Source organism: Eumetopias jubatus, unplaced genomic scaffold (genome assembly GCF_037043125.1).
Source record: "Eumetopias jubatus isolate StellerSeaLion01/CBP00866 unplaced genomic scaffold, mEumJub1_p1.0 scaffold_7, whole genome shotgun sequence".
Taxonomy (NCBI): domain Eukaryota; kingdom Metazoa; phylum Chordata; class Mammalia; order Carnivora; family Otariidae; genus Eumetopias; species Eumetopias jubatus.
In genome coordinates this window covers 75,259,584-75,284,880 of record NW_028274813.1, presented here as the reverse complement: position 1 = coordinate 75,284,880, position 25,297 = coordinate 75,259,584, and the positions used below count along the sequence as shown (strand labels likewise).

Genomic DNA, 25,297 nt, shown 5'->3' with positions numbered 1-25,297 from the left:
TTTCCAATACACAGTAAAACACAGTGTTTAAGGGCACAGACAAAGGGCCAAACTGTTTGCATTCCCAGATCCCCCATTTACCTGCTGTGTGTTCTGTGTGAGTTGCTCAGCGGCCAGATGTGTCCGTTTCTCCATCTGTTAAAGGCAGATACTAACAGTCTCTATCTCTTATGGTTGTTTTGAGGACTAAATGAGTTGAAACAAGAAAACATCAGAAAGTGCTTAGACATACACTAAGTACTAAATAAGTGTTATCTATTATGATAATTTTGATGATTTTCAGGAAACAGACCTAGAGTTTTCAGACTGGTAACAGTGGTTGAATAAATCTGGCAGAAAGAAAGCTAGCATGTTTTTTTTCATGTTTCAGTAGGAATAGAAGAGCAAAGACATAGATATTGCTTTTTGTTTTTATGATCCTAATATTCAGAGAAAAAGATGGGAGACCCAATATACTTCACATACTATTTTCAAAAAGATACTAGAGCTTTGAAGAATATTTTATGTTCATCTATCATACAATTTTAACTCTGAGAATAAGACCAGAAGGATATAAAACAATGTGAATGAAAATCATTCAAATAAAGTGAGTTAACAAAGGAAAAGGGTGACTGGTAGAGAAGTAAATTGTGGGGAACATAAAAAAGGAGATGATTATGGAACCAGATCCTGGAGAATTAAAGATGGGGTTTCCACCTACTGCACAGGCTCTGGTTTTCACCCTCAGCAGCTTCAAGGGATCGAGAAACATGGAGACATTCACTCTTTTTTAGATTCATCTTTATTAAGACATATAAATAGTTGTTACCATTAGGAATGAAACCAATTACAGGACTGGGTATTAATAACTAATATCTATTCCCTTATTGGCTGTCTAAAGACATTAAGAGTTTCATGAACATTGGCTTTTTCCCCAAGGGTCAAGTTACATGAGATGCAGAACAGAGTAACAGAGAAATTAAAGAGTCTGTGTGATGAGTAGTAATTATGTGGCTTATGTGGTTTTGACAGTATTTTTTCAAATTTGAGATTAGAGATTTATACATTACAGATGTTTTATAAATTATAGAATTGTTTAAAGTTATCATTATCATGAATCACTGATTATATCTGTTTGGCATCAATATCGTGTAACAGACTAAATACCACTACACACTCTTAACTGCTAATTCTACTTAGAATTTTGAGAAATAATTAATTGGCATTTGAAAAATATGATAGCTTAAAGGATAGAGTGAATTTAAGCTCAAAAAATGTCACTTGGAGTTTTAATACCTAAAATTATTCTATTATAGAATTCTAGAGACAAAGGAATTTTTGTTTTTTGAAAAAAAAATTGTTCATTGGTTAAATATACCTAAATGGTGTTTTTCAGTCTTCACAAACCACTTAATAAGCAAACAGAGTATCCTACCTAGGGTTTTACTGCAGGATTGCTTGGATTTTCATCTGTACAGCTGTTATTTGGGATCGTTTTTGTGAAGAAATGATTTTCTATTTAAAGGACACCCAGAAGTTATTAATTAAGGTGAATCTATTTTCTGGAGGGATTAGCTCCAGAACACCAGTGCTTTTTAGCTAAAGTGACAAAGCATTTTATGGCAAATATATTGACTAAGTCCCTATACATAGATCTAGAAAAATAGTGAATAACAAAATAAGAAGGAGAATATAATGAGTCTGAGAATGATAAGAATACAGTCTAGTTTATGAAGTGTAAATTATGTAGACGAGGAAGGATCAAGACGAGGTAACTGCAGAAACAACTTGCAAAAGCCTGAGGATCTTTTTTCTGCAAAGTTGAATCCACAAATATTTATTGTTTCAGGCAGGCCTGATGAAAGAGTGGGAAGGCAATAGGTTCAGCATTAAAGAATTAAGGATACAGTCTCTAGTGACAACTTGTTCTCCTCCTCATCTCCGCAATATAAACTACAAGGAAGGGTGAGGCAATGTGACTATGCAACGGCATGATGTATTATCTGTACTGACTTGACGAAAGTCTGAAGAAGTGATTCATTTTGTCGCCAATTGTTTAGAAATGTGAATATTTTGGTTCAAATATGATTAATAGATAAAAAACCAACTTGTCTTACCATTTTACCTTTTATTCCTAATTTCATAGTATTGACTTTCCCAGGACAATAATTTACCTTACTTACAATACATTCTGTCATCATAGCATTTTAATGGGGGTGGGGTAGGTGATCTGGTGTCTGAGGCAAACTTGTTTGCTGCTTGACTGGACAATTTTGGGTGGTAACCCTTATAGTCTAGTATTCCTTTTAGTATTTTGAACACTTAAGTGTTCAAAAACAAATGTTAGTGTCAGTTCTGGTACTCTGTGAAGCAGGGACCATGGCAGAATTATATGCTATTTCTTGGCAGAAATGTCTGTGAAGGGGAATAAGAGCAGTAGTGGTAGGGAAAGCCTTCCTAACAAAATGCCATGTGGCTCTTGTGAAAAAAGAGGGGAAAGGGGGGAGATTGGGTGGAGTAGCCTCAGACTGCAGTGTGGCTCTGAGAAAGCCTCGGTCAGGTTGATGGGAGGCTCCAGAGCAAAGATTGCCCATTACAAGAATTCCACACGGGGCAGAAATGTCCTGGCTCTGGTATGCCCGCTGTTGTCCATCATTGGAGGGGAGAAGCCTGGGCAGACTGTGGCCTCTGTGAATTGCAACAGCTAAAAGCTGTCAGTTAAGTTCTTTCTGTGAAGCCAGTTTTGTCTTGAAGGGAGACATGAGTGGTGCACTCCTGTGGCTAAGTACAGTGTTAGAAATTCCCTCCCTATTATATAGCAAATTTCACAACATTTGAAGCCTTTGATTTTTTCATTGTTGTGGTACTTTTGGCTTTGTTTCAAAAGTAGCTCATTTTTCCTTACTACCTATTTGCTTCTTTAAAAAAATTTTTTTTTTTTTTAAATTTTATTTGTCAGAGAGAGAGAGATCACAAGCAGGGGGGAGTGGCAGGCAGAGCAGGTAGAGGGAAAAGCAGGTTCCCCGCCAAGCAAGGAACCCAATGTGGGACTTGATCCCAGGACCCTGGGATCATGACCTGAGCCGAAGGCAGACACTTAATGACTGAGCCACCCAGGCATCCCTACCTGTTTGCTTCTAAAATGCTATTACATCTGCCTTTATATTATTCTTTACTCTTCAGTAATTCCTATTCTCATGAAGTTTACCATTTATCTAGGAAAACAAATGAAACAGGCAATATTGTATATTAAATGCTATTATAAGTAGATAGACGGTCCTGGATTGAGGAGTCTATAGGAAAGGATATGTAACTTTTAAACAAAAATATTGTCTAGGAAAAATAAATTTATTTCTGTCTCTTTTCTGTGTGTACACCTTTTAATCCCCATTATGTCGCACATGCCCTCATTCACATTTCTATCTTTTATGCATTTTATTTAGTGCTCTTGCCTGACTTAACTGGTCAGGACTTCCAATAAAATGCCAAATATTAGTGTTAAGTGGAAGCATGTTTTTCTCATTTCCAGTTTTAGGCAACTTGTGCTGGAGATGTTATTAGCTCAAGTAATTTTCATTATAATTCCTTTTCTAAGTTGTATCATGAATGTGTATTGGAGTTTTTCAAATGCTCTTTCTATATCCATTCAGATATTTCTATGATTTGCCACCCCCCCCCCCCACTTTTTTAACCTAGTGATTGACTTCCAATCAACCTTGCATTTCTGGTATTAATTTGACATAGTATTTTATTCTTATTATATATTGTTCCAGTTTCTTTGCTATAGTTTTGGAGTTTTGCATGTATGTTTATGAGAATGAATGGCCTATAATTTTTCCTTTTTGTGTCTTTATCTGATTTCATGTCAAATTTATGTTGGCTTCATAAACGAATTTGGACAAAGTGTTAGCATTGGTCTGAAACGCTTTCTTCCTAATCTGTGGACATCTTGGAGAAAAAAATATAGAAGGAAATATAGAAATGATCCGGTCAGTCTCCTTGTAAGCATACTAATTGGACAACTTGATAGGATTTATTGTTAGAAAATGGGGAGTCTTCATATATGGACTCCTTTTAGCAGGCTACACTTGACCTATCTAGGTTGCTAATGGTAAATTAGCCTGCAATTTATGGGTTTATTGGATAGAATCAGCTGAAAAATGTCAGTTAGCTATCCAATTATCAGAGTAAACGTTGAAGATGTTTTATGACCAAAATAAGCTCCTTTTCTGTAAATGATGCTATTCATGCATTATCAGAGCTGAGTCTTCATTGCTATATCTGGTTCAGGTAGGCATCCTACAATACTGTGAGCAAACTTGGGGATTCAGGTTAGTGGTCTCAGAAGTCTCCATTCTTGACCATTGTATTCTGTATACTTTGAATTACTAGTAAATTTTGATACTGGATAATATTTTCAATTATCTAACTTTGTTTTTTCAGCCCAAAACAAGGTGTTTCTACTTTTTCTCTTCTCAAGAGAACTTTATGTAAAAAAGTATTTCTTTTTTCTTTCTTAAATGTTTTGCAGTATTCACCAGGGAAGCCATTTAGGCCTGCACTTCTCTTTGTGGAAAGCTGTATCAGTCAGGAATCAGTCATCAAAGAGGACACACACATTATTTGAACAGAGTTTAATGTAAAAATTAAGCAGGCATCAAGTTGTTAATTAGGTATCTGAAAGTGTATAAAGATAGCTCTCTATTGTCATGGAGGCAACAAGTGTAGGAAACAGCTACTACACCTAAGGGTGAGGGAATAAATATAAGAAATTAGAATTACTGAAATTTCGTTATTTAGAAAAGGGTCCAATGGAGCTGAAAATCCCTTTTTGGTTGGAGTATGTCTTGGCTATTGCTTGTTTCTCTGAACTCAGAAGAGAGGCATGGTAGGCTGGGGACCTAGAGTTTTTGAAGATAGAGTACCCGCATGCTGGTGTTATCTCTAAGAAAGTACAGTGAGGCTAGCTCTGAAACTGTTGGAGAAACAGCAACCTGAATTCACCTCCCGCCATAGAAGAGAAACATCACTGTAGTAGTTGTGGTAATGTTCACACAGCACAGCAAGCAGAGGGGAAGCCCAAAGCTTTACAACCTCCCTGTAACATGCTCCATCATCAGAACATAATCCATGTAAAAAAAGTATTTCTTAGAAATTTGGTTCACTATATACAGTGGGTAAAATTGTAGGTTTTTCAAAAAATAAAAACAAACTTTAAAAAAAAAAAGGCAGCCTGATGGCAAAACAGGAATGTGGTTTGCAGAGTCCCAATATAAGAAAGAAGAGTATAAAAGGGTGGACTTTGAGCTGGGAGACAATAATAATTGGGACAGAAAATGTTTTAATTAAAGGTTCAATTTGTTTAATAGATGTAGTTGCATTGAGATACTTTTGCTTTAGTAGTTAGTTTTTTATAGGAATTTTCCTATTTCATGTAAAATTTTAATTTACTGGTGTAAAGTTGGATGTAATATCATCTTATAATATTTTTAAAGACTGCAGCATCTGTAGAGATGTCTCATTTTTTATTTCTGGCATTGGGTATTTGTGCCTTATTTTCTTCTTGATCAGTTTTGCTAATGTGCTGTCAATTTTGTCGGTCCTTTGAAACAATCAACTTTGGGGGCACCTGGGTGACTCAGTTGTTAAAGTGTCTGCCTTCAGCTCAGGTCATGGTCCCAGGGTCCTGGGATTGAGCCCCACTTCGAGCTTCCTGCTCAGCAGGGGGCCTGCTTCTCCCTCTCCCACTCCCCCTGCTTGTGTTCCCTCTCTCTCTGTGTCTCTCTCTGTCAAATAAATAAATAAAATCTTCAAAAAAATAAAAAAAATAATGAAACAGTCAACTTTGGTTTTGTTGACTCTTTGGATTTAACGTTTTTATTTAAATAATTTTTGTTCTTGTTATCTTCTTCCTCTAGTTTCTTTAGGTGAATTCTCTTGAAATGGACACTCTGGTCACTCATGTGGCTCATTTCTCTTTTAAAAATATGTGCGTATATAAAAGTCCCTGCAAACATGGCTGTAGCTGCATTCCGTATGTGCTCATGTAGATATTGTATTTTTGTTAGTATTCAGTTAAACACTTTTTTCTTAATTTCCATTGTGATTCTTTTTGAAACACGGATCACTTAAAAGTGAATTATATGGAATTGCTGATGAGTTAAATGAAAATCGTATGCTTACAAATTAGATGGACGGTAGGACCTCATTTTGTAGTCTATCAATTAGATTGCTAATTATGTTGTCTAGCAAGAATTCAATCCAGATTCAGTGTTGTTATATTCCTCCAATAAAGAGGCATGAAAGGACATTATATATAGCCTTCAAATTACTTCTGAATAAATGGTGGCTCCTAAAACTAAAGACTTATTATCAATGAATACAGCTGAGATAATTTCATCTTAAAAATATCCCAAGAAGCCTTATGTCCCCATGAATGCTGGTAGACAGATCTGAGTAATGTTTCATGGTTATGTGGTTTGGGGAAACATCCAAACCTTCCTTCTGCAAGCCGCTCTTGATATAGTTTGTAGTTCTCTTTTTAAAAATATTTTCAGAAATTAAAAATTATAACTATAATTATTTATATATTTTTATTAGTTTAGTTATGTCATCACTTTATTTTATTGGTATAGAGATTGATCTGGCATTATTAACTTTTTAGGTATTGGTATAGGGATAGGAGACAAGAAATCATGACTTCTGTTCACAGGAATGAGCTAGAAATTAGGATATTATAAAGGTGTGTCAATTGAATTTTATTCAACAAATGGCATACATCATCTGGGGCTATAATATATGCTCTATTACAATAGCAGTTTCATTTAAGAAGATTATAAGATGCTGACATGACTGGTCTTGCCCAGTCTAACCCTACTAACAATAACGCCAAAATGCACACATTTTCATCCTGTATATTTTACTATTTATGTATAATATAGCATACATTTTGGGGGGTTGTTGTTTGAGGGCTTCCTTAGAAAGCAAAAACTGGTTAGGTCTATTGGCCCGAAGTGGCCTATTTGAAACCTGCAGGAAAGAAAGTTAGTGTGGTATGTGGGTTTTTGTTCTTATTGTTTTTTGAAGGCCATTTGTATCCTGGCTGGAGCATTAGCTCTGCTCCTCTCAAGTTGGAGATTTCGTTCCTGACTCCAAAGCAACTGCTCCAGTTGTTCTGTGCCCAGCCACTGGGACAGGGCAAAGAGAAAATGGAGTTGATGTCTTTAAAGAGATGGCTGAAGTTTCACAAGTTACTTCTTAATCTGTTGCCAGAACTCCTATAGCCACATCTAGCAGCAGAGACTAGGAAATCTACTCTGCAACTGGGTGGTCATGTGTCCAGATGAATCTTGGGGGCTGTTCTGTTGGTAATAGGAGGAATAGGCATACGGACACTGGGAAACAGTTAGCAGCCAGTTACTGACATACATATTCACATGTATGGTTTTACAAGACAATGCCAAGTTGTTTTTCAAGGGTTAAGTCCATTTTCACCCACCAGGAGGGCATAACATTTCCATTAATACACATCAGTACACTGTTCTCAACAATAATTGTTACTGTCAGATTTTTTCTCTTACCCATTTAACAGGTTGTAAGGTGGTATTTCATTATGATCTTAAGTTACGTTTTCCTGATTACTAATGAGGTTGAGTCTTTAGTGTCCTGTGGTATTTCTTTTCATAAATAAATACCTGTTCAAATCGTTTGTCCCTTGTCTCCCATTTTGGGTCATCTTTCTTATTCATTTCTAGGAGGATTTTAGATCTTTGTATAAAATTATCGTGTTGTTTTCATTGATGGTTTCTTTTTGGCTTTCTTCTCATCACTCTAAATTTCTTTTGCTTTGAAGCAGCACACTCTTCTCTTTCCCCATCCTCCCAGCTCTCTCTCTTTTTTATTTCTTTAATGTAAGGTAAAATTAATAATCATAAAAATCATTTTTTAACCTAAGGAAGTAATGTTTCAAGGGATTACAAATGCTTCTTCCTGTGTATTTAACCAAAAAAAGTCAAGAGAAATTCCAACTTTAAATCAACAATGAAGACTTGGAAACTTGAACTATAGGGGTGATGCTGTGGAGTACGAGGGCACTACTATTACAGGTCGATTCATTTATTTCTAAGTAGATGTAGACCACTCAGATATCTTTAGTAACTTGTCTAGCTTAGAGTTAGGGTGAGTAAATCATGTAATTTTAGAAATGAGAATAATGATAATTAACCCAGAGTGGTTTTGTAGTAATACATAAGCTAGGTAAAATGTTTAGCATGGTGTTGGGAACACTGGTAGTGTTAAATAATGGTAGCAGTGATTATTTTTATAATTATCATTGTTATCATCTGGTAATCTTTGAATAAATACAAAGGCATATTTATGCAAATTAGGATTATCAATTATTATCCTCTCCAAGTGGTGGGAATATGTGTTGGATTTTTTTAAAAAAGATTTATTTATTTATTTGAGAGAGAAAGGGGGTGGAGGAGTAGGGGGAGAGAGAGAATCCTCAACCAGAATCACAGCTGAGCATGCAAACTGATGTAGAGCTCGATTCCATGACCCTGAGATTGTGACCTCAGCCAAAGTCAAGAATCAGAGGTTTAACTGATTGAGTCAACTAGACATCCCAAGTGTTGGATTTTTGAACATATTTTTGTAATGAAATAAACACAAACCATACTTCTGGGAATACTTCAAGCTTACAGATATGAGTAAGTCACATTTCCAGTTTAGTTTTTAGGTCAAAACGTGGCCAAATTGGTATGCATTTTCTGATTACATGAGAAAACTAAAAATTATCCTGTGAATACATATGCTGACTTACCAGTCTCTTTATGGCATTCCTAATCTCTTTATTTCTCAGTGTATAAATGGCTGGATTCAGGAGAGGTGTGATTACTGTATAAAACACAGCAAGAAACTTGTCCACCCAAGTGATGCTAAGTGGCCACAGATAGATGAAGATGCAGGGTCCAAAGAATAGCAGCACCACTGTGATGTGGGAAGTACAGGTAGAGAGTGCCTTTGATGCTCCATCCTTAGAATGAAGGTGAACAATCACTAGGATATAGGTATAGGAAATCAGTAAGAGAATGAAGCAAGTTGTTGCCAAGATCCCACTGTCAGCATTTATCAACATTCCCAGAGTATGTGTATCCATGCAGGCCAATTTGATCACCAAAGGGATATCACAGAAAAAACTGTCCACTATTCTGGGTCCACAGAAGGGCAGATCTAAAATCATGGCTAGTTGGCTCATGGCATGCACAAAGCCAGTGATCCATGCTATCAAAACTAGCCAGATGCACTTTTGTCTGTCCATGATGCTGGAGTAATGGAGTGGCTTGCAGATGGCCACATAACGATCATAGGCCATTGTCACTAGCAGCACCATCTCATCCCCTCCAAAAAAATGCACACCGAAGATCTGGGTCATGCAGCCGCCAAAGGAGATGGTCTTATTATCCTTTAGGAAGTCTGTGGTCAATTTAGGGGTAGTTACTGAGGAAAGGCAGAAGTCCACAAATGAGAGGTTGGCTAAGAGAAAGTACATTGGGGAATGGAGATGAGGATCCGTGATGAATAAGAGCACAACAAGGAGGTTGCCCACAACAGTCAGCAGGTAGAGCATAGAAAAAGGCAGTAGGAGGAAGGTCTGGAGCTCCCTTGAATCAAAAAGTCCATGAAAAATGAACTCAGACATTACAGACTGATTTGCTTTCTCCATTTAGTACATGGTGTTCTAATGCAGCCCAAAGAAAGAGATGAACTAAGAACTTCTAGAATGGAAAGAAGAACCTCATTAATGCTCAGGTACTAGAGAGCAGATAAGTCCTACTCACGGGCAAAATTCAAATCTTACCATTGTAGTAGCTGAAAATTGAAAATAAAGTTTTCTTGAATTTATAGGTAGACACAGTCTTATAGTCAAGATGGGGAGCTAAGTAAAGAAGGATGGTTCAGAAACCTTACCTATCAGAAGTATAGCTGTTATGGGAATCAAAAATGAATATTCTGATGAAAAATGTCAGTAGTAATGTATTACAGAAATAATTTCTCCAAGGCTTGAATCTACCTCTTCTGCAGGGAGAATGAATAGCTTTAAAATATATTCAGAGGTTCTATCCCCCCAGGGCAATAACTGAATACTACCTTTCTGATACAAAACATGCTTCTCAGAAACAAATCTCTTGCTAAGTGGGTATGTGTTAGCAGACTGACCTGAACCAAACTTTCAGAAACTCTGGGGAAAACTGTTCATCAAATAACTTGAGAAAAGATATTGGTGTTCCAAAAGAGACCCCAGATGCTGACTATGCATTTGTAATATCCAGTATTTCCCTGCATTTGAATTATTCCCATGAAAGTATATTTCTACAAACTTATGTATATTCCTTGGCCTGAGTAACATTATTTATGAACATACATTGACTGGTCCTTGGTTCTCCTTGGTAACAGAGATTTCTTTTCTGAGATTGGATTAAATTATGGACATATGAAAGCTACTTTTACTCCTGACTGTTCTTCATGGGAGTTCATTTGTACCTAAACTGTTGACATACTGTTTAAATTGACCTCTGTGGAAATACATATATTTACTGTTTTCTGTAAGCCAGGAGGCCAAGTCTTTTTCTCCTTCATTCCTTCTCTTTTTCCACTCTTTCGTTTGTTCTCTTTATTTCCGTATCTTTCTAGTATGCTATTTTTTCAGACTTTAAAGTTCAGATTATAGAGTTGACTAAGTAGCTCTTATTATGTACCAAGTCTATGTTAAGCACCTTAAAAGCATTTATTTGTTTTGCTTTTTATTTTTCTGTTTGTATTCCTCCCATAGGGCTTAAAGCATTTTGCATTTCCACCAGCAACATACGAATTACTTGTTTTTTCCCAGCCTCTCCAATGCAGTGTTATTGTCATATGATGATGAGAAATGGCAACTGAGTGTAGTTTTAATTTCTTATTGTGAGATTAAATGTTTTCCCTATTTTTAAGGATTATTTACCTCTCCTTTTCTTTGAACTCGACACTCCTCTTTTTTTTTTTTTATTTCATTTTTCCTATTGGGCTTTGTTCTTTCTCCTTCTAAGTTTTTTTTTTTATTCAAAAAGTGTGAGCCTTTTTTTTTTAACAAAAATCAACATGTGGATGTGATGTCCTTGTGTCTGTCATCTCACTATTGAATTCTAATTATTTTATTTTATTTTATGTATTTATTTTTTGGTAAGTATATTTAACGTGAACCTTGCAACCTCACAAACTATGTACATAGATACACCAATGATCTATTTTCCACATTGTAAAATAAAAAGTAATAGAAGTAGAATATACACTGAGGTCTGTCTGTTTCCAAAGCTTCTAATGTAAATTCCCAACTAGAAAATCACTTCTGGTAGAAACCTTAGTTTTGACAAGACTAAGAAATAAATAAGATTGATTTTAAAAAAATTTTTTTATAAAACAAATAAGATTTCTGAAGTAGGACATTTTGTTCAATAAAAAGGTAACAGAGACATGAATAATTGTAAATGGCTAATAATAGGAATGAGATATGTAGGTTCACATAAAAATCAATTGTTTCATTGTTTGATTTTAAATTTTAGGCACTTTGGCCTATTAATTTTTTCCTAAAGCATTTCTCTGTTTGCTACCTTGAGGGAAGGTAAAACATGTAAAATCCAAAAGGATTAGAAAATATCAGGATAAGTTGGAAGGTTTTTGAGAACGAGTCTTCTCCTGGACATCTGGGAGCATCTAAGAAGGTAGATAGGCAGTGCTTTTGTTAGTGTGTGAAATGCTGTTAGGAATCCAGAAGTCCCAGGGATTAGTTGGGAGAGAAAACCCATACTCTTTCCCACAAGACATTCACTGAATAACACATTCAGAACTCTAAGCACTATAGATAGGTATGGGGAAAAATGCTTCAGGGGGAAAGAAAGAATTTAGTCTTAAAATAGGGGTAAGACATTAAATGTGTGAGTTCAAACATTAGTGATCTGGGATGTACTTACCTTACACAGATCACCTCTGAAACCAGATGCTTGCTTACTGAGATCATAGCACAAATGTCTTCTTCCAGATCACGGCAGATGGCACTGCTGTGAGTTCTTGTAATTCTCATAGCCCTTTGTTCTTTTCTTCAAATAACTAATTACTATTATAATCATCTAGTTATATCATTAGTTATTTAATGCCTAGCTTCACAACTAGACTACAAACTAAATAAAGACCGGGTATATATTTGTCATGAACATGCTATGAAGGCACACACATTAGTTGTGTCTTTCCACAATGTCAGCTTTAGTCAATCATAAAGCAAAGTTAAATCACAATTATAAAGCAGGTTCAGGATTCCAAACTCAATGACAATTCACCATGTGATTAAACTTGGCTTCTTACACAGCACACAGAGCAGGACACAAGACAAACCACACAACAAACAAGAAAACAGAGGGTGTAGGAAGTTAACAAACCAAACGCAAAGTCAGTCTGGGGGCTCACAGTTGAGATAAGACCTCTGTCCGGTCTGGATCAGTTCTGGCCACTTACTGCTTCTTAAGTTCAAGCAGTGAAGGCTCTCAGTTTTGTTCAGAGATCAACTGGGCAGAGCCTTATACAGCAGTTGCCTTTTCTAAGTGGTCAGACATAGAGGGGTCAGGTATGAAGAGTCTGACAGTTTACTGCCAAAATCCTTCCCTTTTAAAAAGGATTTAATCAGTTTGGGGTCTCTGCAGACTTCCTCTGGTTCTGCTCATTATCAGTTCTGGGGTGTCAGCTTACACTGGTCCTGGCGGTATCTCCTAGCTGCAGTACCTGAACTGCTTGTGTCATTGCTTGATACAGGTTCCTGCTTGACATGAGGGACTCCATTTTGCTCTGTACAATATTATACCCCAGAATGTGGCACAGTGCCAGGTACATAAGTCTTCATGGTAGCTGCTCAATGAACATTTGTTAAATGAATAAACTTTCTATGACTTTTTCAAAGGACTTTGTGACAAGACTGAAGTTTTTTCTTTAATGTCAGAATTTGAAACTTAATGACATCTGTTTCTTTCAAGAGCTCTGGTGCATCCCTTTATAATTATTTTTATTTGTCCCTTTTAGGTAACACAAAGTCAATGAATAAATCAAATTACTCTTCAGTGTCTGAATTTGTGTTGCTGGGACTTTCTACATCTAGACCAGTGCAGCATTTTCTCCTTGCCTTCTCTACAGTGTTTTATGTAACAATTGTTCTGGGAAACTTCCTTGTCGTGTTTGTAGTGACCTTTGATCCTTACTTACAGTCCCCCATGTACTTCCTTTTAGCTAATCTCTCATTTATTAATTTGTGTTTTTCTACCTTAACTGTTCCTAAGATGATTCATGACCTGTACTCTGGGCACAAAACCATATCCTTTCAAGGATGTGTCATCCAGATATTTGCCCTTCATGTCCTGGGTGGATCTGAGATGGTGCTGCTCGTCGCCATGGCCTTAAACAGATATGTGGCCATATGTAAGCCCCTCCACTACATGACTATCATGAGCCCGCAGATGTGCATTTTGCTTCTCTCTGGTGCTTGGGCTATTGGCTTCATTCATTCAGTGGCCCAGTTAGCTTTTGTTGGCCGCTTGCCTTTTTGTGGTCCTAATGAAATAGATAGCTTTTACTGTGACCTTCCTTGGTTTATCAGACTTGCCTGCACAGAGACCTACAGAATGGAATTCATGGTTATTGTCATCAGTGGGTTCATTTCCATGGGAACCTTCTTCTCATTGCTTATCTCCTATATCTTCATCCTGGTCACTGTATGGAAACATTCCATACGTGGTGGTTTGTCTAAGGCCTTTTCTACTCTGTCAGCTCACATCACTGTGGTGATTTCGTTCTTTGGACCATGCATTTTTGTTTATGTGTGGCCATTTCCCACTGTGTCAGTGGATAAATTTCTTGCCATTTTGGACTTTATGATTACACCCATTCTGAATCCTATTATCTACACATTGAGGAACAAGGACATGAAGATGGCAATGAAGAGACTGCATAGTCAACTCCTAAGTTTGAGAATGATCTCCTAAATAACTTGCAGGAACACAAGTTACTCTTTGCATTTTCAAACAACTTCATGTAATACAAATGCTTAAATAATTATACAAAATTTGGAGCTTTTTTTTTCTAAAGCCACCATTTTATAATATTCAGAATAGATCACTAATTATGAGGGTACATGGAACTATCAGGTTAACTCTATTTAACAAGATGTTTGGCAACTGAATTAAAGTCCCAAAAAAAGTTTATGGGAAGTTGATGAAAAAGCACAGATTATAGACTTAGAATCTGCTAAAAGTATGACCTCAGACATTAATTAGATTGTCTGAATTCAAACTGATCAATTTAGAACTAATATACTCAAACTTTTGAGGGAACTATGAAATATACAGCTTTCCTTCAATTTAAACCTGGGATATGAATAATTCAATTTTATTTTTTCTGAAAGACAAAAAATATATGAGAGAGAATTTAAAACCTGGAGAAAAAAGGATCAAAGAGGGAGATGTGAGGTAGACAGAAGTAATAAGGAAAGGTTGAGATACATAGGTGGGAAAACAAGAGGGAGAGCCTCAGAGTTAGCATGTTTCATGTATTTGGTATGTGGCTATTACTCTCACCCTTGCTTGCCTCCATTCCATGGACTCAAGTCATCTCCAGTTGGCCTAGGGCAAGGAAATATATATATACATATATAATCTTTATTATAAATATATGATATTTATATTATACATATTTATATCTTATTTCACAATTTTTGAACTTCTGACTTAATGTCTATGACTCAATCAGCAGATATTCTTTAACTGTCAAATAGATATTAATCTGATAATTTCATGGCTGATATTATTATTTGAACGATTACTCTGTCCAAATTGTTTGTTGACAATTTTTCTCTAGTAAGTGGTCTCGTATAACTCTTTTCTTGCTCAAGCTATGGGTCTCAAGTATATGTGTGTGTGTGTGTGTGTGCCAGTGATGGCCAGCAATCCCTGTACCAATGAATGAAAGATGACTCCAAACTTTGCCATGAAAGAGAGGAGAAGTCAAGGGGGTCAATGCTCAGACAAGACTGTTTGCTCTTCTGTGCTCCTGCTTTTATTGGTCCTTCAGGAGAATCACAAATCCTTATTGCTGTTTCTCAAGCATGTGATGTGTGACAAGGGGTCTTACTGAAACTGGGAGGATTTATGGGAAAGATACGATATGCTGATCTGCCTGTTCTACTAAACGTAGCCTAAGGGACAATGCACACATCTCTTAGATCTCAGGATGGCTGTTTGGGCTAAGAGAGCCTCAAGGAAGGTAACTCCTGGCGACATTCCTACGGCAGAGTGGCCACATGGGCCTCCGCATTCCAAAGGCCTACCCCTTCTCCGAAACCCTCCCTCGCTCCCAGCGGCCTCCGTGTTACATTTTAGCAAGCCAGGTATTATGGCTGATTTCACGCTCTACATTAACCCCAACATGTGTGTAATCTGTAGAAATTGTGAAACTAATTTAATTTATATTTTGGTTTGATAATAAGAAGACCAAGCCAAATTCACTGCTAGATTTTGAAAGGACTCTATATCCTGAATATTTGCAATTCTTTCTGGTTATAAAATCAGTAATATTTCACGTTTTCCTGTTCATTAGTACTCTGTTGCTTAATATTTATGTTTGCAATGGATTCTTATTGGGCACATTAAATTGAAAAGGACAAACATAAAGCCAGATTTCTGAGTGAGGAATCTGCTGTACTTCTGAGGCTAGCAGGAAAAAGGATAAGACTAAAGTTATAAGCTCAAAAATTCTGAAGGGCAGGGCACCTGTCTGGCTCAGTTGCAGAGCCTGCAACAATTCTTGATCTCAGGATTGTGAGTTTGAGCCCCACATTTGGGTGTAGAGATTACTTAAAAATAAAAAAAAACTTAAAAAAAAATTCTGAAGGGCAAAACTGAATCACCTAAAATCTTTCAGACTGAGGAGCAAGAGATCCATTAGAATCATAATTAAAACTTGGAAAGCCATCAAAATCCTAAAGGAGAACACAGGCAGCAACCACTTCAACCTCAGCTGCAGCAACTTCTTCCTAGAAACATTGCCAAAGGCAAGGGAAGCAAGGACAAAAATGAACTATTGGGATTTCATCAAGATAAAAAGCTTTTGCACAGCAAAAGAAACAGTCCACAAAACCAAAAGACAACTGACAGAATGGGAAAAAATATTTGCAAATGACATATCAGATAAAGGGCTAGTATCCAAAATCTATAAAGAACTTACCAAAGTCAACACCCAAAGAACAAATCATCCAGTCAAGAAATGGGCAGAAGACATGAACAGACATTTTTCCAAAGAAGACATCCAAATGGCCAACAGACACGTGAAAAAGTGCTCAGCATCATTTGGCCTCAGGGAAATCCAAATCAAAACCTCAATGAGATACCACCTCACACCAGTCAGAATGGTGAAAATTAACAAGTCAGGAAATGACAGATGTTGGCGGGGATGCGGAGAAAGGGGAACCCTCCTACACTGTTGGTGGGAATGCAAGCTGGTGCAATCCCTCTGGAAAACAGTATGGAGGTTCCTCAAACAGTTGAAAATAGAGCTGCCATACAATCCAGCAATTGCACTACTGGGTATTTACCACAAAGATACAAATGTAGGGATCCGAAGGTGTACGTGCACCCCAATGTTTATAGCAGCAATGTCCACAATAGCCAAACTGTGGAAAGAGCCAAGATGCCCATCGACAGATGAATGGATAAAGAAGATGTGGTATAGGGCACCTGGGTGGCTCAGTTGGTTAAGCGACTTCCTTCAGCTCAGGTCATGAACCTGGAGTCTCAGGATCAAGTTCCGCATCAGGCTCCCTGCTCAGCAGGGAGTCTGCTTCTCCCTCTGACCCTCCCCCCTCTCATGCTCTCTCTCTCTCAAATAAATAAGTAAATCTTTAAAAAAAAAGAAGATGTGGTATATATACACAATGGAATATTATGCAGCCATCAAAAGGAATGAGATCTTGCCATTTGCAACGACATGGATGGAACTGGAGGGGGTTATGCTGAGTGAAATAAGTCCATCAGAGAAAGACATGTATCATATGACCTCACTGATATGAGGAATTCTTAATCTCAGGAAACAAACTGAGGGTTGCTGGAGTGGTGGGGGATGGGAGGGAGGGGGTGGCTGGGTGATAGACATTGGGGAGGGTATGTGCTATGGTGAGCACTGCGAATTGTGCAATACTGTTGAATCACAGATCTGTACCTCTGAAACAAATAATGCAATATATGTTAAGAAAAAAAAAAAGAAGAAGATAGCAGGAGGGGAAGAATGAAGGAGGGGAATCAGAGGGGGAGACGAACCATGAGAGACTATGGACTCTGAGAAACAAACCGAGGGTTCTAGAGGGGAGGGGGGTGGGGGGATGGGTTAGCCTGGTGATGGGTATTAAAGAGGGCACGTTCTGCGTGGAGCTTGGGTGTTATGCACAAACAATGAATCATGGAACACTACATCAAAAACTAATGATGTAATGTATGGTGATTAACATAACAATAAAAAAATTTAAAGTGAAAAAAAAAAAGAATCAGAAACCAACCTTCAGCTCCCTTTGACCAAAGATGGGACAATCTGAGCTTCAGTAAGAATAATAATTACAATGGTTTGAAACCTATTAGACATGTTTAGATCCATGAGTTTATGATGGTAATTTAAAAAATCAGTCATCTTTGAAGAATGTTAGGCAAACGGTTAATTATCTAATAAAGGAAAAAGTTAAGCCAAAAAAAAAAAAACTTGGAAGGGATATATCCAAGGAGCAGGTATAAACCAGAAGTATACTGAGTCTTATAAAAACTACAGTCTGATTCAAATAAGCTCAGTACTTGATTGGATTGAGGTGATTACACTTTAACCTTTTATGCCTCATAGAAGAAACCGTGAATAGTTTCTGGAGGAATATGTTAAGTCAAATCTATATGATTTTTTTATACACAATGCCTAAAACACATAAAATAAGAACATGCAAAGAAGCAGGGATATATGCCTCATAATTAAGAGGAAAATAGTTAGAAGAAGAACACAGAGGGCTCAATTGTTGAAATTAGTAGAATATAAAATCACCTATTTTTAAAAAGAGCTTAAACAGTTGAAAAAATGGAGAAAAGATAAAAAATTTTAATAGAGAAATGGAATATGTAAAAACTAACCAAATGATATTTTAGAGCTGTAAAAGCAACATAGAGTTATGAATTTAAGTGGGCTTAAAAACAGAGTGAACACAGAAGATGAATTAGTGGATTCAAAGACAAGTCAATAGAAGGTTGGTTTCTGATTCTTTTTTTTTTTCACTTTAACAGAGATACAGGTGGATCTCTGTACACCAAACTGATGTACAGAGATATAAAACACACAAAAAAACTCAGAATATTTATGTATACACACACACAGAAATAATAATTATTTTATATAAGGGTTTGTGTTTCAGACTATCTGTATTGGAATGTTACAAAGTACAAAAGAGTATGTTACCTTTTTTATTTTTTAAAAGATTTTATTTAAATTTATTTATTTGACACAGACAGAGAGAGAGGGAGAGCACAAGTGCAAGCACAAGCAGGGCGAGGTGCAGGCAGGGGAGACGCAGGCTCCCTGTAAGCATGGAGTCCGATGTGGTGCTAGATCCCAGGACCCTGGGGTCATGACCTGAGCCGTAGGTAGACGCTTAACTTACTGAGCCACCCAGGCGCCCCAGACCATGTTACCTTTAAAAAACAATATGAAATTGGAGCCTGGCTCCTTGGCCCCGGGAGCCCATTGCCACCATTTGTTTTGGGGGCCAGTGTGATCACCTGCAGCACCGGCTGGAACAGCAACTGTTGGAGGCCAGTGTGGGGAGGATCATGGTTTCCCAGGCTCCTAGGCAGCTCCAGAGCTTCAGCAGTATTGCATGCAGAATGCCTGCAAGGATGCCCTGCTGGTAGGTTTTCCAGCTGGGAGCCCAGATCCTGTGCAGTATTTTAAAGGCTGTAAGGAAGAAGTCTCCTGAGGAATGACTTTTCAGCGCAAAGCAATGAATGACTACCTTCAAGTCCCCAAGAAAATACTTTTCTCCAGCCACATGACTTTCATATATTTTCAGACCTTTCCTGTGGCTTTGGTCCTGTAGTGAAAATTCTATGGAAATTTATGAGTTTCTACTTAGCTAAGGAAACTGGATGAAGGAGTACATTTTAAATAATAATGGCCTGGTTCTTTTGGTAAAGTGTTTTTATATTTAAGGCCAACAAAAGTGAGGGGCACCTGGGTGGCTCAATCTGTTAAGTGTGTGACTATCTCAACTCAGATCTTGATCTCAGGGTCCTGAGTTCAAGTCCCACATGTACAGGCAGTCATGAGACTCTTTAAGAAAAAGAAAATGATACCACCAAATATACCTCTTTCATAAGGGAATTACTATTGTTCCTGTACCTGGAATATTATGTTTGCTTTATTTACTGGATATATCCATCTTGGGAAGGAAACATTTTTCCTTATTAAAAAGTTGAATATTAGTAATTTGTTGTTCCTAAGATTTTTATACCCTAACAAAAACTTGTTCTTTTCTCATGAATTTACAGTTTCTAAATGAAGACAAGCAAGTATAAAACCGGGGGAAGAATAAGCTTTATTAATCAAATGATGTCTTGATTTTTCTAAATGAGAGGATTGTTTTATTTGTAACACTAAACATGGGAGCTGTGTCTTAGCAAACTTGTTTGGAAAGATTCATGTGGTGTTGGGTATTAGATGACCCTATCCTATGTGCAAAGTGGACTTGGCCTTTGTCTTCTTAAGTTCCTCTATTTTACAGTTGTGGTTGTACTTAAAAAAAAATACATTATTTCATGTCTTTAAAAAATGTTTTAGTGTGATCATCAGAACATGCAAGTGATTAAACACAAAATAGTGTGAAAATATGACAACCTAAATGAATTCTTAATGTCACAAGTGTTTTACTTTGTTGATGTGCCTTTGATTTGAGACATTTTTAAAAGGATACTTCGTGTTTGTAATAATCTTTGATGAGCTTGGAAATAAAATTTCTGCTTAATTCATCATTTAAAAAAACAATATGAAATTTGAAGTATATCAGGCTCCATGGATTTCATTCAGATAAGGAGATGTAAATTTGCATACCTTTTTGAGGCATACAGTAGGAAGAATTCTCAATTTAGTTATTGATGTGGGTTTTTGAGGGCATGGTCAAGAAAGAATTCTTGAGATGTTTTTGGTGCCAAAAGGTGCTTTTATTAAAGCATGGGGACAGGACCCATGGGCAGAAAGGGCTGCACTTTTGCTGTATGAAGCTGGTGATTATATGCTTGGTATTCAAGGGAGAGGGGACATGCAAGGAGTGTTACCTCACAAATGTTTTCTTTGAATTTCTACTCATAAACTACGTTTGCAAGATTTCTGTGGTGCTTATCATTCAGCTCAATATTAACTATCGGTGAGATGTACAGGCAGTCATGAGACCCTTTAAGAATGTAGCAACCAGCACGTATTTGATCCTTACTGGAGCTATGTAAGCTACAGATCAGCCTTCTGGGCTAAAGATGAACATTCTTCTGCTTCCATCCCTTTTCAGTTATGTTATGTGTAGTAATGAACAATTCACAATTGTTCACATTGTATATAATCCGGTTGCTTACAGGCCATCTGAACACTGAAGTGAATTAAATGGATAATTTATTCTAAAATCAGACTTTTGGTCCTCACTTTCATAACACTTTTCCCTGTTTTTATCTGATACAGATAATGAACTTTCTAACCCATTTACAAATAAAAAGAGAAGAAGCAAAATCCCCAAAGGTTGTTAGTATATCCATCTTTGTATTTAATTTAGCACATCTTCTGAAGATAATTACACTGTTTCACAAATGGCTAAAATATGAGGTTGAGGGAACAACATTTTCATCAGATTATAATTATGATTCATTTCTTTTCTGAGTATGGTAAGGAATACTTAATTATTACCTTTACTGCTGTCTCTCCAGATAAGGTAGCTAAAATATCAACTGAGAAACTGATTTATCCATTTATAAAGAGCAATATTCAATGCACTGACCTAGTGACCAAAATTTAGAGATCTATGTGAAATGCTTTGCTCAAAGAAATGCTTAGCATAAATAGAAAATTTTAAGATAAGGTGTTGAAGTGGCAGCACCAATACTAGTAAGTAACATTAACTTGTTATTAATTTTAAATCATTCTTGAGCACAACCAAAATCATAGCCATAAAGACTTGCCAAATTTTCCAGACATTGGAGTTTTTACATTGTGATCAGCAAATGATTGTGGAATGGGATAGAATTGGCATAAAACTTGTATCTGGAGATACACATGATTTCCGTATGTGAAGTGGAGAATGCTACCCAGTACCAAGCAACAGGACAGGCATGGCTAATTTAGAGATCCTAAGTGAACTTTTTTATACTGTGAGACCCTGAAATACAGAAATCCATATGCTAACATCATAGTCTCTTAATGGCATTTTTAATTTCTTTGTTCCTTAGAGTATAAATGGCTGGATTTAGGAGAGGTGTGATGACTGCATAAAATACAGCAAGAAACTTGTCCACCCAGGTGATGCTGAGTGGCCACAGGTAGATAAAGATGCAAGGCCCAAAGAATAACACTACCACTGTGATGTGGGCAGTGCAGGTGGAGAGAGCCTTGGATGCCCCATCCTTGGAGTGAAGGCAGATGGTAAACAGAATATAAGAGTAAGAGATTAGCAACAGAATGAAGCAGGTGGTTGCCAGTACCCCACTGTCAGCATTTATCCACATTTCTAGAATAGAGGTGTCTATGCAGGCTAGCTTGATCACCAATGGAATATCACAGAAAAAGCTATCCAATTCCTTTGGTCCACAGAAGGGCAGCTTTATAATCATAGCTAGTTGGCTTACTGAATGCACAAGCCCAATGATCCATGATGTCATCACTAACCCAATGCACATTTGCCTGTTCATGATGCTGGAGTAATGAAGTGGCTTGCAGATGGCCACATAACGGTCATAGGCCATTGACACAAGCAGCACCATCTCACCCCCTCCAAAGAAATGTCCAAAGAAAATCTGACACATGCAGCCTTCAAAGGAGATAGTCTTGTTTTCCTTGAGAAAGTCTGTGATCATTTTAGGGGTAGTGACTGAGGAAAGGCAGAAGTCAATGAATGAAAGATTGGCTAACAGGAAGTACATGGGGGAGTGGAGATGAAGGTCAGCAATAATTAGGAGCACAATGAAGATGTTGCCTAAAATGGTGATCAAATAAAGTGAAGAAAATATCACTAGTAGGAAGGCCTGGAGCTCCCATGAGCTACAAAGCCCCAAAATAATAAATTCAGACACCACAGACTGGTTTACTTCTTCCATTTAGTCCAGTTTGTTCTAAATTTATCTGAAGAAAAGACAGGAAATTAGATTTTCTGAATAAAGAGTATGTGAATCAAGAAGATTTCTTATACATTGCTGATGGAAGTGTATACTAATATAATCAGTCTAGAAAAATGTTGGCCTTATCTTGCAAAGCTCAATATTCATGAATTCTGTGGTTCATCATTTTCACTCCCATTTTCATACCCAAGATAAATTCATACATGATTATAAAGAGAAATATAATAATCCCCATAAACAAGACCATGGAATATTATTCAGAACCATAACAAATTACAATTATAAAATGATACAGATGTATCTTAGACATAATAATGAAAGAAAAAGAAGTCCAAAATGGATCCACTCAGCACAATTTTTATAAAATGAAAAGCAATAGAAAAATAACAGTATACATTGCAGGAACTCATATAAGTGATAAAACTATGTACAGAAAGAGAAGATGTAAGATGTAAATAACCTCAAGTAAAGAGAGGTGAAAGGTCAGCATAAAGATGAGCACATAGGGCGGTTTGAATGAGACGAAGACGGAACCGAAGCTGTGCACAGGCCGTGGACACGGTCCCGCCGAGAGCCAAAGATGGCAGTGAACGTATATTCAACATCAGTCACCAGTGATAACATAAGTCGACATGACATGCTGGCCTGGATCAATGAGTCTCTGCAGCTGAATCTGACGAAGATCGAACAGTTGTGCTCAGGGGCTGCCTACTGTCGGTTTATGGACATGCTGTTCCCTGGCTCCATTGCCTTGAAGAAAGTGAAATTCCAGGCTAAGCTAGAACATGAATACATCCAGAACTTCAAAATACTACAAGCAGGTTTTAAGAGAATGGGTGTTGACAAAATAATTCCTGTGGACAAATTAGTAAAAGGAAAGTTTCAGGACAATTTTGAATTTGTTCAGTGGTTCAAGAAGTTTTTTGATGCAAACTATGATGGAAAAGACTGTGACCCCGTAGCTGCCAGACAAGGTCAAGAAACTGCAGTGGCTCCCTCCCTTGTTGCTCCAGCTCTGAACAAACCGAAGAAACCTCTCATCTCTAGCAGTGCAGCTCCACAGAGGCCCATGCAACACACAGAACTACTGCAACCAAGGCTGGCCCTGGTGTGGTGCGAAAGAATCCTGGTGTGGGCAACAGGGATGACGAAGCAGCTGAATTGATGCAGCAGGTCAATGTATTGAAAGTTACCGTCGGAGACTTGGAGAAAGAGAGATTTCTACTTTGGAAAGCTAAGGAACATTGAATTAATTTGCCAGGAGAACGAGGGGGAAAACCCGGTAATGCAGAGGATTGTGGACATTCTGTATGCCACAGATGAAGGCTTTGTGATACCTGATGAAGGGGGCCCACAGGAGGAACAAGAAGAGTATTAACGGCCTGTACCAGCAGAGCAACATCCGAATTCTTCACTCCAAATCATGTGCTTACCTGTAAAATACCCCCTTTTATTATTCTTAGAGGATTCACTGGTTTCTTTTCATGAGCAAACAATACCTCTTCTTGAAGTGCACTTTGTAGAAATTTCACCCCTTATCCAATGAGTTTGGTTAGGAGCTTTTACCCTGTAGCAGAGCAGTATTAACATCTAGTTGGGTCACCTAGGGAGCAAAGAGGCTGACCATGGGGCTCACTATGTGGACGCTGGTAACACTGATTGCTGGAGAAGGTGTTTTTATGTGATACACTGAAGTGGAGACATCCGTAGAGAAGTGTAAAGATTGATTTGAATTTTAAGCTAATGTGAAATCTTGGCAGAGAATGTTTTAATAAATAAATGCCTTAAAAAAAAAGATGAGCACATAAGCAGTTGTGTGTTATTAACAATTATTTAGATCTTGTATTAGATCTTTAGATCATGTTTTCATCAGCATAATTTTGTCATTAAATGAACAAGCAAACAAAACACAAAATGGGCTTGCAAAAATAGTGAGACTATGTTATGAATCAAGAATTATGGTCAATTTGGGGTGCCTGGCTGGCTCAGTCAGTAGAGTATGCAATTCTTGGGGTTGTAAGTTCAAGCACCACAGTGGGTGTAGAAATTATTTTAAAATAAAATCTTTTTTTAAAAACAGAATTATGATCACTTCAATACTGTAGACCTGAGGTAAAATAACAATTTTTAAAATGACATTTTATTGTGTAGGGGCTATATGTTAGAAAAATAGTTTCTATTTATAAATTTGAAAAACGGAAACAATGTTTAACGTTATTGAAGGTTAATTTTTTTAATGAATAAATAGATGAATCGGTCTTTAAAAAGAGATATTAACACTATTTTTGACAAAATGACAAAACTTTTTCACTAATGAACATAGTTAACTAAGTATAAGAGCAGATAAACTATCAAAAAGAAGGTAGTTAAAAATTATTAAAGAATAAATGTTCCAGGCATAAAGAAAGGATAAATCCTGAACGAGAGGAAGAAATTGTTCTCTGTTCATGAAATTCAAAGCTTACATAACCTGTAAGAAATTACTTACAGCCTGAAGTATACGTCAGCCATAATGAATCCTGAAGTACGGTTTTGAATATCAAACTCTAAAATGTGTTTCAAAGCCATTCTGCCATACACGATATAGGACCATCAAATACACAATCTGGTGTTAGGTTTCCAATTCCAAACAAGATGGCTTCTGAGAAACTAAAATCTGGAGATCTCCGCATGGACTAAAATGATCCAAAGTCTCTAATTGACTCTGGGAGAGAGACTATGCATCAAGCTACTTGAGGAAAATATATATATATATTTTTTTGTATTACAAATGGGAGTTTCAGAGTTAGGCAAATTCCTTCATTTCCCACATATCCATTTGGAAGCCATTTCCATTCAGTCTCATTTGCTTTAGC

The 25,297-nt window shown here is 37.1% G+C and overlaps 3 protein-coding genes and 1 pseudogene across 4 annotated transcripts; 2 read left to right on the top strand and 2 right to left on the bottom strand.

Annotated features, from left to right (window-relative positions):
• The first annotated feature begins 3,960 nt into the window (after positions 1–3,960).
• On the top strand, positions 3,961–14,039 carry LOC114221406 (olfactory receptor 4F6-like). Of its 2 annotated transcripts, XM_088025077.1 has the most exons (2): positions 3,961–3,972; positions 13,095–14,039. In XM_088025077.1, exons 1-2 carry the CDS (start codon positions 3,961–3,963, stop codon positions 14,037–14,039), a joined length of 957 nt encoding a protein of 318 aa, XP_087881203.1. The 2 variants fall into 2 exon arrangements, with proteins under 2 accessions (XP_087881203.1, XP_027975323.1); XM_028119522.2 differs by lacking the exon at positions 3,961–3,972 and having other exon boundaries at positions 13,086–14,039.
• On the bottom strand, positions 8,768–9,715 carry LOC114221291 (olfactory receptor 4K3-like). Its single transcript, XM_028119410.2, has one exon. The coding sequence runs from the start codon at positions 9,704–9,706 to the stop codon at positions 8,768–8,770; it is 939 nt and encodes a 312-aa protein (XP_027975211.2). The 5' UTR covers positions 9,707–9,715.
• Positions 14,040–21,515: 7,476 nt separating the features above from the next.
• LOC114221410 (olfactory receptor 4K3-like) lies at positions 21,516–22,424 on the bottom strand. Its single transcript, XM_028119526.1, has one exon. It carries the CDS (start codon positions 22,419–22,421, stop codon positions 21,516–21,518), a length of 906 nt encoding a protein of 301 aa, XP_027975327.1. The 5' UTR covers positions 22,422–22,424.
• A 587-nt stretch (positions 22,425–23,011) lies between these two features.
• LOC114221405 (microtubule-associated protein RP/EB family member 1 pseudogene) lies at positions 23,012–23,820 on the top strand (annotated as a pseudogene).
• The last annotated feature ends 1,477 nt before the right edge of the window (positions 23,821–25,297 follow it).

What these genes read in the sequence shown, in the direction of transcription:
- LOC114221291 (XM_028119410.2), bottom strand. Translation starts at nt 9,706, where the DNA reads ATGGAGAAAGCAAATCAGTCTGTAATGTCTGAGTTCATTTTTCATGGA.
- LOC114221410 (XM_028119526.1), bottom strand. Translation starts at nt 22,421, where the DNA reads ATGGAAGAAGTAAACCAGTCTGTGGTGTCTGAATTTATTATTTTGGGG.